General features: G+C 36.6%; 1 protein-coding gene across 1 annotated transcript in view; it reads right to left on the minus strand.

The window, feature by feature from the left end:
- Positions 1-2427: 2427 nt before the first annotated feature.
- Positions 2428-15046, minus strand: part of LOC118556159 (major histocompatibility complex class I-related gene protein-like) — a 31766-nt gene continuing 19147 nt past the window's right edge. The window contains exons 2-5 of the mRNA XM_036145820.1: positions 14117-14377; positions 10459-10737; positions 9902-10204; positions 2428-2534 (exon numbers count right to left, since the gene is read on the minus strand). Coding sequence (XP_036001713.1) covers positions 2428-2534; positions 9902-10204; positions 10459-10737; positions 14117-14377 — 950 coding nt within the window. The remainder of the gene's footprint in view (positions 2535-9901; positions 10205-10458; positions 10738-14116; positions 14378-15046) is intronic.

The following is a 15046-nucleotide window of genomic DNA, read 5'->3' on the forward strand; positions in this document are numbered from 1 at the left end:
ACCTAATATTAAATGTAGCTTGATTTTTGTTTGTAGTAAAAATAGAAAACAAAACTATTTAACACGTAAAAAAGCAAAAGCAAAAGCTATACAAGTATTTACTTTCAATGTCAGAAAAGAATATCTTTTGAAAAATGTGATGTCAAAAGAATGGAAAATTACTAAAAATGTATAAACTTTATTACTGTTTATCATTTCATGAATCATTTCCCAACAAAACATTTCAGACTGTATGTTTTTACGTTTTATCATACTTTTACAAAAACAAAAATTGCCCGCTCTGCAGGAAAATACCATATAATCTTTTGTAATTTTCTTTAATATAAAACTTCTGCTTGTTTTACATAAAAAAATAAATTAAAAAGCAATATAAATTGAGCTCTGTTCCAGACAGACATAATATTTGAATGAAAGGGTAAAAAAATACTCAGGGAAAAAAAATACTGCATGGTTTTAATGTGGTTCAGATCTTGGTGTCCAGAATCCTCATGAGTTAGGGTTTGCTTTCCTGTTGAGACATTTAAAGAAGCAGAAATATTATTTATACAATGTTTCAATTAACCTATGTTCATACAATATTTGCATAATGCATAAAATGCACAGAAACAAGTTATAAGAATAAGATTTACCGTCGTAGCAATGGTTTATCTGATGGGTTACTGCCTTAGCTATCATCTGTCATGACACTTAAAGATGAAGTTTTTTGGGACCGTGTCTTGGTTTCTTGAGTAGCAAGAAGAAGAAAACAATCCTAGTCAAATATTATTTTGGTTTTCAGAAAAAAATTAAAGTTTTTGAGTTTTTGTTTTTGATTATGACAACAGTTTTTATTTTACAAAGACAATGCTCAACATTTTATTGACCTTTTCTGGGGAAAGTTGCATTGTACCACGTTGTGGCAAAAATGCTCATTTCTAAGTATAGTCCCTAGACAGGTTGATGTTAGTTAAATATTATTTAACAGAGATTGTGAAAAGATGATAAACCAATGTAAACCTAATTACATTTCTTTATAATCGATACACATCAAATAAATCATGAGTCACATCTCACAACACTATTTCAATGCCATTTCTATAAAAAAAATAGCCTTCACACAGGGTCACACTGTTATTACTGGGTCTGTTGGGGAAAAAAATTAGTAGTTAAATAAAGTCCCTGAAACCCTGAATGGTTGTCTGTGGTTGCCAGGGAGAGAAAAATGCACAGAACTCTCAACCAAAGACTATATAACAAATATCAAATAGTATCGAAGCTGTTCAGGGAAATTTGTTCAGCGTTGTTGCTGAAAAATGTGTGATTCACTGCTAAGTTACAGACATCTTGATTCCATCTTTCTGATGTGGTTCAGCTACAGCAACAAATCTACAGTCCTGTAACTGTTATTGTAAAGTGTCACAGCATTTATAATCAATATTCTGTATTACAGCAAGAAGCGTTTAAGCTCTTAAATAAATCTACAAACTATAAAGAATCCAGTAATTAGTAACAATTGACATGGACAGGATGTCAGAATCTATACCTACTCTTACCTTACTACATTAGAATATTTGGGAACACCTTTAGCAGTTTGACTGTAGTGGCTCCTCTCCAGATAAAGCTAAATGAATATCACTTAGTGATGTTTAAATATATGAGTTATTCTGGCTTGGCATTTCTGTCCCATTTTATACACATTTAACACATTTCCTGCTCAAAACATCTTTTACCAGCTGACATAAACTATAAGAAGTTCAGTTTCTTCTGAGATGCTGATTTTTCCTCTTCAGTCGCTGTTTTCATGGTTTGGTAACTTTGGTCATTTCTTTTAACCAATAAAGCCACCTGCTACAGGATTTTTTAAATGTTCACACTGGGGTTGTCAAAAGTATCAATACTCTAAAAAGCATCAATATTCAAACGCTGTATCCATAAATAATACTAGTTTGGCATGGTATGGATACTAAATATTTTAGCATCCGAGGCAAACAAAGAAGGTAAACCCAAAGATTTTCACAATCCTGTGTGCAAACAGAACTTTAAAGAGGTGTAATGAAGTCGAGCAGCACAACAAACTTCGCCAAACATCACAAGGACCGACACCCTGGCCTTCATGATCATTTCTGACAGGTTAAATTAAAGTTCTAGATCATAATTTAATACATTAAACGTATTACTCATGTTAGCGTGACTGGTGGTCCACAATAATGTGGGATTAGCTCTGGCTAGCATGCTAATAGGCATGTTTTATATTTGGTTTATTTAGCATTTATTTGCACATTTATTTAACTAGCATCAAAATGCATCTGTGAAAATCATTCATACTGAATCAAATAAAGCAGTATTTGAGTTTCAGTTTAAGCTTTCTGGCTTTAACACTTGAATCAGGTCTGTTTTTCATTAGGTAAAGGTCATCAATCTAAATACAGGATAAATAGAATAAAACATTCATCTCTTACGGTTCTTCTTCTGGTAATAGATGAATACAATCAGGACACAAAGGACCACTATGGGAGCAACTACAGCAGCAACAGGGATGATCATCATGATATTTGCTGTTGAGAAAACAAATCAGGTCAGAATCTCAGGTTTGTGTTTTTTATCCCAGTTTATCTGAACACAATGACCAGATTTTAGCTTTGTTCATCTTTTCCTTGTTCTGGTTTCTGCTCTGGATATTTTTCTTACACTGAACACAAACCTCCAATAAACATCAGTGTTTTTCTTTTCAGTTACGATAATAGAATTTGGTTGATTCAATAATAATAATGCATATTGTTTTCCGGGTGTTATAAAGATGTTCATTAAATTAATTCAGTGCATCTATAAATAAAGTCTAACATAAATTAAAACCGTAAAATTAAAAAGATTCTTCTTGACACTGGTATTAACTGACAATAAAAAGCAGCAGCAACAACCGGAGCAGATTGTAACAGCAGCAAATTACTTAATCTAACCTTTATTTTATATAACAGGTTTAGATAATGATCACAGAAAATATGCTTCTGGTCTAAGCCCTAAAACAGAATTTAAATATAAAAAGATGAAGAAGAACTTTGATACCATCAGATATTTACCTAAAATCACATGGCAAGTTTATTTATAAAGCACAAGACGATTCAAAGTGCCGTACATGAACAAATAAAAAAACGGAGGAAAAAACTATTACAGAGGAAAGCACATTGCACTGGAAAAGCAGCAGGAGGTCAGATATAAGACAAACTCAAAAATCCTATCTCAAAATATTAGAATATTTCCTCAGACCAAGTAAAAAAAAAAATTATAACAGCAAAACAAAATCAAACATTTGAAAATGTCCATTAATGCACTCAGTACTTGGTTGGGAATCCTTTTGCACAGATTAGTGCATCAATGCGGCGTGGCATGGAGGCAATCAGCCTGTGGCATTGCTGAGGTGTTATGGATGCCCAGGATGCTTCAATAGCGGCCTTTAGCTCATTTGCATTGTTGGCTCTGGTGTCTTTCAGCTTCTTCTTCACAATAGCCCACAAATTCTCTATGGGGTTCAGGTCAGGGGAATTGGCAGGCCAATCAAGGACAGTAATGCCATGGTCAGTACACCAGTTACTGTGAGAATCTGATGTCGTCTCTTAACCACTACCATACTTGTGATTTAGTTTACTGAACCAAGCTGAGTGTTTTTCAAGGCTCAGGAAACCCTGCAGTGTTTCCAGTTAATTAGACGATTCAAGTGATGAGTTGAATAGCCTACTAGTATACTTTTTCATGATATTCTAATATTTTGAGATAGGATATTTGGGTTTCTTAAGATGTAAGCCATAATCAGCGATATTAAAACAATAAAAGGCTTGCAATATTTCAGTTGATTTGTAATGAATCCAGAATGTATGACATTTCATGTTTTTTAATTGCATTACAGAAAATAAAGAACTTTATCACAATATTCTAATTTTCTGAGACAGTCCTGTATATAGTAAGATGTCTGTCCTACTGGTATGCTAATCAAGATATGCAGGTCAAATGGGACAATTGTGTGTCTGCATCCTTTCGTGTCGGCAATGGAGTCAGACAAGGAAGCATTTTATCTCCTATGTTGTTTAATTTTTATATGAATGACCTCTCTAAGCAGCTAAACTTGTGTAGAACTGGCTGCATGCTTGGTGATAGTATTATTAATCATTTTATGTATGCTGATGACCTAGTGGTTTTTAGTCCAAGTTCAGCTGGTCTCCAGAAGATGCTTAATGTCTGTTCAGCATATGGTGAACAATTTGATGTCAAATTCAACCCATCTAAAAGTATCAAATTGATTTATCGCACTAAGGAAGACAAAAATATTATATTTCCAAATTTTAAACTATCTGGGATGTTATTGAATGTCTCAAATGAAGTGAAATATCTTGGCCATGTGCTGACAGACCGTCTATCTGATGATGAAGACATTTACCGGGAGGTTCGAATACTATATGCTCAGGCAAACATCCTTGTCCGTAAGTTTGGATTCTGTTCTGATGCAATGAAACTGAAGTTGTTTAGGTCATATTGTACATCTCTGTACACTGCACATTTGTGGGGCAACTTTACAAAAGCCAGTCTTCAAAGATTGAAGGTGGCCTATAATGACGCATTAAGACTTTTGTTAAACAAACCCAGATGGACCAGTGCTAGTGAACTGTTTGTATCTGCTCGAGTCAGCATTTTAATGGCTGTTTTAAGAAAGCTTATGTATAAATTTATACATGTCGTTTAAATGAGTCCAATAATAGCATTATCCAACTGTTGACTAATGTTAAATATAGTGCAGTAAAATACTCATCCGTACTCTGGAGACATTGGTATGATTGCCTTTTGAAAGGCTAGCAGTTTTCTTTTTCTTTTTTTGTACTTTTATTCTTTTATTAGTTTTTCTTTTTTGTAATTTGGACCTTGAGTCTGTGATAAAGCTATCTATCTAATCCCTCATGGGGTTGCGGGGGTTGCTGGTGCCCATCTCCAGTGTTCACTGCGTACACCAACAAATATCATATAATCACATCCACATTCTTTTCAAACCAATCCATTAAAATGTAGTTCAATTAAAAAAAATGCAAGTTATGTTAATTAGTTCCTCTAAATTAAGATTAGTGTGGGTAGAGCCCAGCAGTGTCCAAGTCTAGTCCACCAGACATTCTGTCCTGCAGCTTTTCCACCTGAATCAATTGGCTGAGTTCCCTCATCAGCATCCAGTCCTTCAGTTCTGCAGAGGACCGCTAACCAGACATTAATCTGAATCAGGTGTGTTGGAGAAAGGAGGCATGTAAAAGGTGCAGGATAGTAACTCTGGTAAACTGGAGTTGGGCACGCCTGAAAGAGACAATGAACAATCAGAATCAGAATCAAGTTTAATCGCCAAGTAGGTTTGCACATACAAGGAATTTGACTTGGTGTTGATGGTGCAGACAAAAATAAGAATACAATAAAATAAAATAAAATTGAATAAAATGTATATATATACACAGAAGCTATATACACTCAGTAAACTGTGCGTTAATGTAACGCAGAAGCTTGTAAGTCCTGAACGGGGGAGAGAGACAGTGTCCAGTTTCACAGGCGGCTCTTGGCCTTGTTCATAAGGCTGGTAGCAGATGGGAAAAAACTGTTCTTGTGGCGTGAGGTTCTGGTCCTGATGGACCGCAGCCTCCTGCCAGAGGGAAGTGACTGAAATAGTTCATAACTGGGGTGAAGGGATCAGCCACAATCTTCCCTCCAGAAGATTCAACAGTGACCAGATCAAAAAGGCATAGAGCTGGTCACTGTGGATTAACAGCTGTTACTTTTTCCTTGGTAAGCTAGCAAGCAGAAACACTGACAATATTACCATAATATTATCATCAAGATAATATTGTATAGTTGTGCTACTCTGGAGCAGAATGGGGAAAAATGCTTAACTACAAGCTCAATAACCACAAAAAACAACAATAAATTTGATTTTAACGAGTGGTTTCTGATTTTTAAATTAGGCTATATAGTAAAAAATAAAATGAAACAATGTAAGAGCCAAAAAGAAAAGTAACACCTCATAAAACCAATGCATCTTTTACATTCAATACCAGCAAAATGATATTTTAAGAAAACCTCAAAAAGTACCCTCAAAAGGTACCACAAAAATAATTTACCTCAAAAGGTAAATTATTTGAAAACTAATTTAAAATGAATAACTTTATGGATATTTCTTATGGAGAACTATTTGCTAACAACAAATGTTGCGACTCCAAGTGTTAAATTTTATCATCCAGGTTTTAAACCTCAAACCTTACATGGTAAATATCTGCTGGCTCAGCCGACAAACATCATCTAGTATTTTCTGCTATTATAGGGCAAAAAATTTCTTTAATATTGAACTTTAGTTGGATTTAACTAAATAAAATTAAAAAGCAATGTAAATTGGGTCATTTTCCAAACCTCTTACAGACAGAAATAACATTTGAAAAGAAAACCCAAACAATATGAAATAGTTAATTGAAGATGTTCCTCTGAATCTTAATTTACATGCAAACTCAGGAGGACACCGATGACTTCAGATCTTGGTGTCCGGAGTCCTCATTAGTTAGTTGTCACATTACTGTTGAGACATTTAAAAAGGTAGAAATATTATTTATACAATGATTCTATGTACCTACAATGTTTAAGTCATACCAACAAGGCACTGATAGAAAACAAGTTATAAGAATGAGACTTTACCTGCAGCAATGGTTTGTCTGTTGAGGCACTGGCTTTGCTATTGTCTGATTCTTTACTAGTTAAAGATGAGGCACTGTCTGGACGATCCTCACGTGTCTCAGTCTTGGTGTTTTGAATATCTAGGAAAAAAAGTGAATTTTCAGAAACAAATGCCCTTTAGGAGGTTTTAGAATGATTTAACAAAAGCCTTGAGCTGGGTGCAGCAGGAGTGATGCAGAGACATAACGAGCAAAGCTTCTTTTAATAATTACCTCAAAACCTACAAGCTTAAGGAGACAACAACAGGACGACTACAACAGGGTAACAGAGAATCCAGCAATGGAGAAACAGAAACTCGTGCCTGTATTCACAAAGATTTTCAGAGAGCTTTTATCTTAGCTTTAAAGCTCCCTCCTTTTGATTAGATTAGAAATATCTCACACATCAGTCAAACTTAGGCTATATCCGAAACGTTCTAATAGTAACTATTAGCTCCTCTTCCTTGATCTTTCACAGGGACAACAGTCAGAACTCTATTGTGGAGAAGAAAAGAGTTTCAGACTGCTGGGCTGAATTCGGACAGCCTTTAACTCTGACATCGTTACATGACAGAAACGCTCATGGATGATTCTAGTCAAATCCTACAGCCTTCTAAAAATGAACTACAAAGTGCACTCTCTTCTCTCCGGACATTTTCATTGATTTCTGTGATATGGGCTGTGCTTATACATCATTTCAAGCAAAGGATTGTGGGATACCTGAAGGCTTCTTCGTGCTGATAAGGGACATTGAGAGTTTTCTATGCTAAAGGGTTACCTGATGAGCCAGATGAATTTCGTTCCGCCTAGCTCCACTCACATACATCTGGGACATCTTCCATAGAGAGTGATTTCTCCAACCAATTTTACTGTCCAGCCAATCAGGACGCAGGGCTGGAGTTTCATAGATGTGACGTAGTGGAGAAGCTACCATGACGTGAGACTGTTTTGATTCAGACAACAATGGCGGCTTGCAAAAAAAACCCAAAAAAACAATGGCGGCTCGCATCGAGGAAGCAAGCGTTAACATTGATGCTGCTATTTCTTCCATGTTGTCCAATCTACCTAATATTGTTTCATTAAAAGAACATCTGAGAACGCCTCTGAAGGCTTTTGTTGGCTGTTCTGTTTTGTTTTTTCCTGCGTCGCTCTCACAGCGTCACGGGTTAGCTTCGGTGTGAGTGGTTGAAATAGCATGTCAATAAAGATGACAGACATGTGGCTTATCCAATCATATACAAGGATTTTTGATAAGGCCCAGCCTTCTGAAACGCTATTCCAATGTATCTGTTCCAGATGTATGAGTGGAGCTAGGCTGAGCGAAATACATCTGGCTAGGCTCAGGTTAGCTAAAGGGGCCATACAGGCTACTTTTTCTACCTCTTTCCTTACTAACTGCACTTTTCATGGTGACCACTGATACATTCTACTTTGCCTAAAGAATCCTAACTTATTGGACCGTTTTAGATGCAGCCTTAGTCTTAGGATTCTTTGTGAATACAGGCACAGAAACGTAAAAACAGTGAGAAGTAGGGTGAAAATCAGGTGAGTAACAAACAGAGTATTAGACAACTGGAGGAAAAGACGAGGCTGAGGAACTGAAAATGACACGAAACAGAAGGAAACTATTCACTAACATAAACAGACGAGAGTGACACTGTTAGACAAAAATCTTTAGTAGTGAAAGAAAATCTCTTGTCCTGATCTTGACTTTGTGGTCTATGGTTGTTCAGAGGGAACAATTAACAGAAAATCAATTTAGCTCTTTCTCAAACGAAGACTACATAACAAATATGAAACGATGTCCAGAGATTTTCTGGTAAAATTGTCCAGTGTTGTGAATACGGACGCTGATCGTTTTTCCTCTTTAGATCAACCATGTGCACTTATAATGCTGCTTTTCATAAGCCCTCCTCTCCTCATTTTTACTGTCAACATCTAGTAATGAGATTATAAAAACTTATGATTAATTGTTAAATTACAAAGGTCTTAATTGAACCTTTTCTGAAATGGTTCAGCAACAGCAACAAATCTACAGTCCTGTAACTCCTACTGGAAAATATAACTGGAGTTTTTATCAATATTCTATATTATTGAGCGTCTACAATGGAACCAACGTCTGCTGGGCTTTACTCAACAGTAAACAATAAATAATGAGAACAAAGGAAATACAAATATTCAAAAACTATTTTAAAAATAGGTATTTAGCAATTAGTTATACTTGTCAGGGACAAGATATGAGAATATAAACCTACTGCTACCTCAGTAGGTTTAAGCTTTAGAAAAAACCTTTAGCAGTTTGACTGTAGTTGCTAATCCTGAGAAAAAGTTAAATAAAATTAAAAGTGTTGAAAACAATAAGAGTTCATGAGTTATTCTGACTTCCTGTCAAAACCTCTTTCACTATCTTTTATAAACTACAACAAGCTTATTTTTTTCTGAGATGTCGCTCATTTTGTTCCGTCACATGTTTCATGACTTGGTAGTTTGGTAATTTTTTAACCAATAAAGACACAACCACTGAACTTTTGATAATATCACACAGCGTCAGATTGTATTTATGTATTTCAATCAGATTCAATCAAAATTCTTATGAATTAAAACACAGAAAATGGAAGATATTCGAGAAAAATATTTTTCTCTTACCATTTTTCTTCTTTTTGTAAAGGATGAAACCAATGACACCAATGAGACCAAGCAGCACCACAACAGCAACAACAGGGATGATCATCATATTTGCTGTTGAGAAGACAAACCAGGTCAGACTCCAGCAGTGTTACAAGTTTGTTTGTGTCTTTTATCTCAGTTTATCATTACCAGGTTTTAGTTTTATTCATATTTTTCTCTTTTCTGGTTTCTGTGCATAAATGTATTTCTTTTCAGTTTCAATAATGGTGAGTTGCTAATAAATGTACACAGATTTTTTTTAAGTTTTATAAAGCTGGTAATTAAAAGAATGCATTGAATGGTTGGAGTCTAACATAAACTAAAACCCTCATAATTAATAAAGTTGAAAGTTTTTATTGACACTATCAACAAAATTATGTCCAAACAACTGGAGCAAATTGTAATAGCAGAAAATGACATTTTAATTTTATATAAGCTTTTATAATCATCCCAAGTAAAAATGCTTGTAAGCCAATCTTTGAAACTTAACATAAATCTAAAAAGACAAACAGAGCAGACCGAACAATGATACTTACATTCATTGCTCCAGATTCTTATTTTCTCCAGTCTATGGACGATTTCTTCTTTGACTCCAGAGAGCTGAAACACACATTCATACTTGCTCCAGTCTTCAGGTGCAACAGATGACAGATCGATGTCAACGCTCATCTGGAAGGTCCCATCATTGTTAGGGAGGATCTCTCCTTTGACCACACCATCAAGAACCTCCTCTCCATCTTTCCTCCAGAACATCTCTGCTCTGTTGGGGTAGAAACCTGTAGCGTGGCAGCTGACTGGAGACGAGGAAGACTTCTGGAGGAAGGAGACTGATGGAAGATCTGCAGATGGAGACACAAGAAGTTCAAACTGGTTATAATGACTTATATCTAATGCAAAGTAAATAACTTGAAATATTTCAGAGCTGGAGACCAGCCTCAGATACACAAACAGAACTGAGTCATTTAGTTAAAAATGTAGTAAAGGGTTGTATGTTAATGAGTGTTAGAAAATTACCTCTAGGTAATTCCAGTAACATAAAATGTATTTTACAAATCTCTTCATACATGGAAAAAATCAGGATATGTGATTATACCTGTTCTCATCAGAGAGCTCCTACCATAGTCGACATACTTCTTCAGCCATGCAGGACATCTCTGGTAGAAGTAGTTCTTGTCCCACTCTAGCCGAAATTTGTCATTGTTCCGTTTGTTTTTAGTGATTTCAGCCTGTTGTTTTACAGCGATCCATGTGTTTTCCTTCGTGTCCAATATTAGGAGGTCTTCTCCATCGTAGCCATACTGGTAATAGCCAGTAAACTCTCCAGTCTCATCATCCCACTCACAGCCGTACATTTGTTGAAAAACATGGACACCTAAAGACAAAGAATGCAGGAAACTAAACTGAGATTTTGTTTTTGAATCTTTTAATATCAGTTTTCATTAATAAACACCAAACAGTCATTCAAACAACACAGACATCTTAAAGGGAAGGACAACCAACTAGAAACTGCAGTGAATAGTTATGTTATTTATCATAATCCATAGAAACCTTCATCGTGAACAGATTTACTATCTGCAGTTTATCTCCACTGATTAAAGGTAGTTTAACTTAAAATGACTCAGATTAACATTTTGATCTCATCGTTAATGTATTAACTTAGTTTTACATCATGTGGATCTGCAGCTGGTTTACCAGGAATTTGACTCATCACAAAGTCAAATTCCTGGTATGTGCAAACCTACTTGGCGATTAAACTTGATTCTGATTCTGATTCTGATAGGAGACGTTATAAACCACTGAGAGGTTCTCTTCTCTGAAGGACCGTTCAGGTCCAGGTTCTCACTCTGCAGCTTCAGCTTCTAGTCTCTATTCTCCAGCAGTAGCTCTGATCTTTCTGCTCGGTCAGTTCCTCTCAGTTAGGAACATTTTAGCTGATCTTCAGTAGCTCCATCTGTTCGTTTTTCCTTCTTCAGTTTGTTTCTGTCTATCCAGCCATGGATCTTTCCTTCTGTTCTGCTCCTGCTCTTCTGGACCGTCACAGCTCCAAACCTTGGTGGTCTCCTTTCAGAGCGGCAGCTTCCTCAGCCTCCGCCCTGATTCCACATCATCTCTCCTCTCTTTGTGCCTCTGGGCGTAACGACGCCTGCTGAAGGCTGAGGGTGAAGCTGTTCTCTGAGGAGATGTTTCATGTTGGTGTGAGCAGACCCAGCCAGGTCTGGACTCCTGCTTGACCTTTAACCCACGACCAGCAGGCTGAAGCCAGCAGGAAAAAGCTCTTTGATTTATTTCCTGTAACTCCAGATTCTGAGGATCGCTGCAGCCCTTTAAGCTCCTCACTGGTTCCTGAATGACTGTAGAAACAAAACCATCTGGGAACCAGGGGTCCGGTCCCGGCAGCATTTATTCTCAGTGATACGGGTTGAGGCGGTGAGGGGGGGGGGGGGGGGGGGGGGGGGGGGGGTCATTATTTCTTCAGTGGGGCGCTGTGAGCGAGGGATAAACATGATGGGAAATGTATAAATCCAGACTAACGGCTTCTTTTAACGAGGGAAGAGGAGGAATGAGGCGTCTGGACTGAAGCTCCAAACGTTACCAGACCCTAAAATCTCCTCTTAGAAATACGCTCCGACGTCACTGAGACTAAACCGACTCTGTGGACCTGAATTCAGGAGCAAGGTGACGTGACGGCCCTAGAACCCCCCCACCTCTAGAAGAACCCGGCGCCGCTGGCCTCTTGGGTTTCTCTGTGCTCCCCTAAGAGGAACGTCCAGTTTGGCTCCCATCATGAAAATCTCCATCAGCACCTTCACACGCTGACGGTTCCTCAACAAACGTGAAGCTTCCAGCTTCTCCTTCATTTAGGTTAAAACGTCTCTGAGGTTCTGAGGTTCTGGACTTTCTCTGTCTGCCTCCAGTTTACTGGGAAAACATGAGGCTGTTCTCACGTTTGAAACAAGATTCATTTACGTTAGAATCTGTTTCATTTTATTTTAAGATGACGTTAAGGGATATATAATATTTTAGTTAAGTCATTTGATTGGGTGGGTTCTGGTACCAGGTGGGTGGGTCCAGGTCCAACCAGAACCGGTCCCTGGTCCACATGTGGAGACTTCAGAGCAGCTGTCAGAGTCAGATCCTAACTCCGTCTCCTCTCTCCACAGAGACTCTCTGGTTCCACCAACATCAGCTGCTGAAGATGACGGAGCTTCATGTGACCCACAGGACCAGAACCAGAACCAGGACCAGAACCAGAACCAGAACCAGGTTGACCAGGATTCTGGACCAGCTGACCCACATCAGACCTGATCCTTCCTTTAAAATCACAACAACTGAAGCTTCACAGAATCTTCATCACTTCAGGAACTTCCTCTTCCTCAGAGACTCTACAGCAGGAGGTCCAACATAAGATCTGAGGGCCTCTTGGACCTCTGGATGATGCTGAGTGGCTCCTGACTGTGATTCCAGAACTATGCTAATTTGTCCCTCCAGCAGAGATGGTTTATGCAGATGGAGACTTTTTATTATTAATTAAGGCAAAATCTGCTTTTATTTAATTTAGTCACTGTTTATGGAGACACTGCGTGGCCTTCAATAGAAACTAAATTCTTGTTCTCATTAATAAAGTTATAAAAGATCTTCAAGTGTCAAAAAGCTGTGAAAACCTGGAACATTTTATTGTTTTCTGTTTCCAGTTTTATCAGTTTAAACTGAATGAAGAAAAGATAAACCTTTTTTTAATGTTTTTCTGCAGCTTCAGCTTCTAGTCTCTATTCTCCAGCAGTAGCTCTGATCTTTCTGCTCGGTCAGCTCCTCTCAGTCAGGAACCTTTCAGCTGATCTTCATCTGTGTTTGCAGCAACAATTAACCTGATGACTCTGTGATAAAATCTGTTTCTGATCACTCTGATAGTCTGAGCTTCTTAAACCAAGTCTTTTATTTTTCCAACATGTTCAGTCATATTGTGTTAGCTGTGTCTCTTAATTATATTACTTTATATTGGGAAATTTAAAATATAGTTTCCATGAACAGAACATCGCTCTGTGGACGTCAGGACAGACAGATTGCTCACAATGTTCTGTTGACACTAATTAATAAAGTTTAGCTTCAAGGTTTTCCAGCAAACTGAAGCAGAAATTAATCATGAGTGGAAATCCTCCATCTTTACACACCAGACAGATTATCTAATAAATCAGAGAAATACAGTATTGACAGATAATAAAAATCTACTTTAATATCTGTAAACAATAAAGATGCCCAGTTTACAGTATATTTATGCTAATTTTTACAACAATAAAACTGTTTGGAACAATATTTAACAAAATCACACACTGTGTTTATTATTTTATGTACCAGTGACTGTTAGGCAAGAGTCACTTTTCAAGTCGATTCTACAAAGTATTACATTATGTTTATTGTGATAAATTACCTCCTTATCAAAGTTGTTGCTGCAACATTTAGTGCAGATTTGAAAACTAAAAAGAGAGCTAAAATATGAAACAAGAACTTCATTACAAATATTTAATAATTATAAATCCTGTAATTGATTAACTCAGAATTCTTAGGTTCATAAAGGGAGAGTCACCTTAAATAAGGTTAATTTAATTTTAGCAATTGTTTTATTTTATATTTATTCATGGCTAAAAAAAATGTTAAGTAGAGTCTCTCCATTGTCTCTTTCTTGTTGGTGTGATTCTGTGTCATAGTTGCTATAAACAACAAAATGATCAATAAATAGTGAGAAACAGACAAACCTCCAGTTTGGGTGAAGCGTGACTTTGCTATTTCAATGTTGGTTTTGAAGCTCTGCTGGTAACCCTGAAGGATGTAAGTCTCGCTCTGCCAGTAGTCATCATCAGAGATCTTCTTCATCCAGTCCTGTTTGGGTTCACATCTCTGGGTGTTGTTGTCATAATGAAAAATCTGAACATCGTCAACCAAACCAACAGCCACAAACTCCGGGAACTTTTTGACTTGAGACGATCCCGTGTAGAAATACTTCAGGGAGTGGGTCACTGGAAAAAAAGACAAGATTGTGATTTTAGATGAGAAAATAAAAACAAAATAATTTTATTCACCCCTTCACCTTTTTTGTGTACAAGCACAATGAATCACAACATAAAAATAACAGTTACAATATCTTTTATATATAACTTCAATCTGCATTAAAAAAAATCCTCTAGAAAATGTTGGTTCTTTAAGATTTCTCATTTGATATAAAATATTATACAAATTAATATTTTTACATTCAGTTTATATTTAGTGTCAACTTTTTATTTTACTTCTTTATGAGGCTTGATATCCACTTCCTGAGCAACACATTTACCCATTTGTTATATTTTAATAACTTAAGAAAATAGTTGTTTCTTAACGGCTTTAAAAAAAGACATTAGAGCAGGGGTGTCAAACATACGGCCCGCAAACAATTTATTCCGGCCCTGTGGCTAAATGCATTATCATTATTAAAAAAGAAAAAAAATATATATATATTTATTTTTTTTTTTTTTTTTTTTCCCCAGTGTCCTGTCTGGCATTGTGGCAATAAGAATTGTTGTCTTAATGCCAAAAAGAGCTCATCAGATTTGAACTTCACAAATGGAGCAGTACTGCTTTTGCCATAGTGCTCCGCTTGATTTATGAATGTGAATAGTTTTTATTATGATTCATGCGGGGAATATCTCAAA

This window comes from Fundulus heteroclitus, chromosome 13, assembly GCF_011125445.2.
Source record: "Fundulus heteroclitus isolate FHET01 chromosome 13, MU-UCD_Fhet_4.1, whole genome shotgun sequence".
Taxonomy (NCBI): Eukaryota; Metazoa; Chordata; class Actinopteri; order Cyprinodontiformes; family Fundulidae; genus Fundulus; species Fundulus heteroclitus.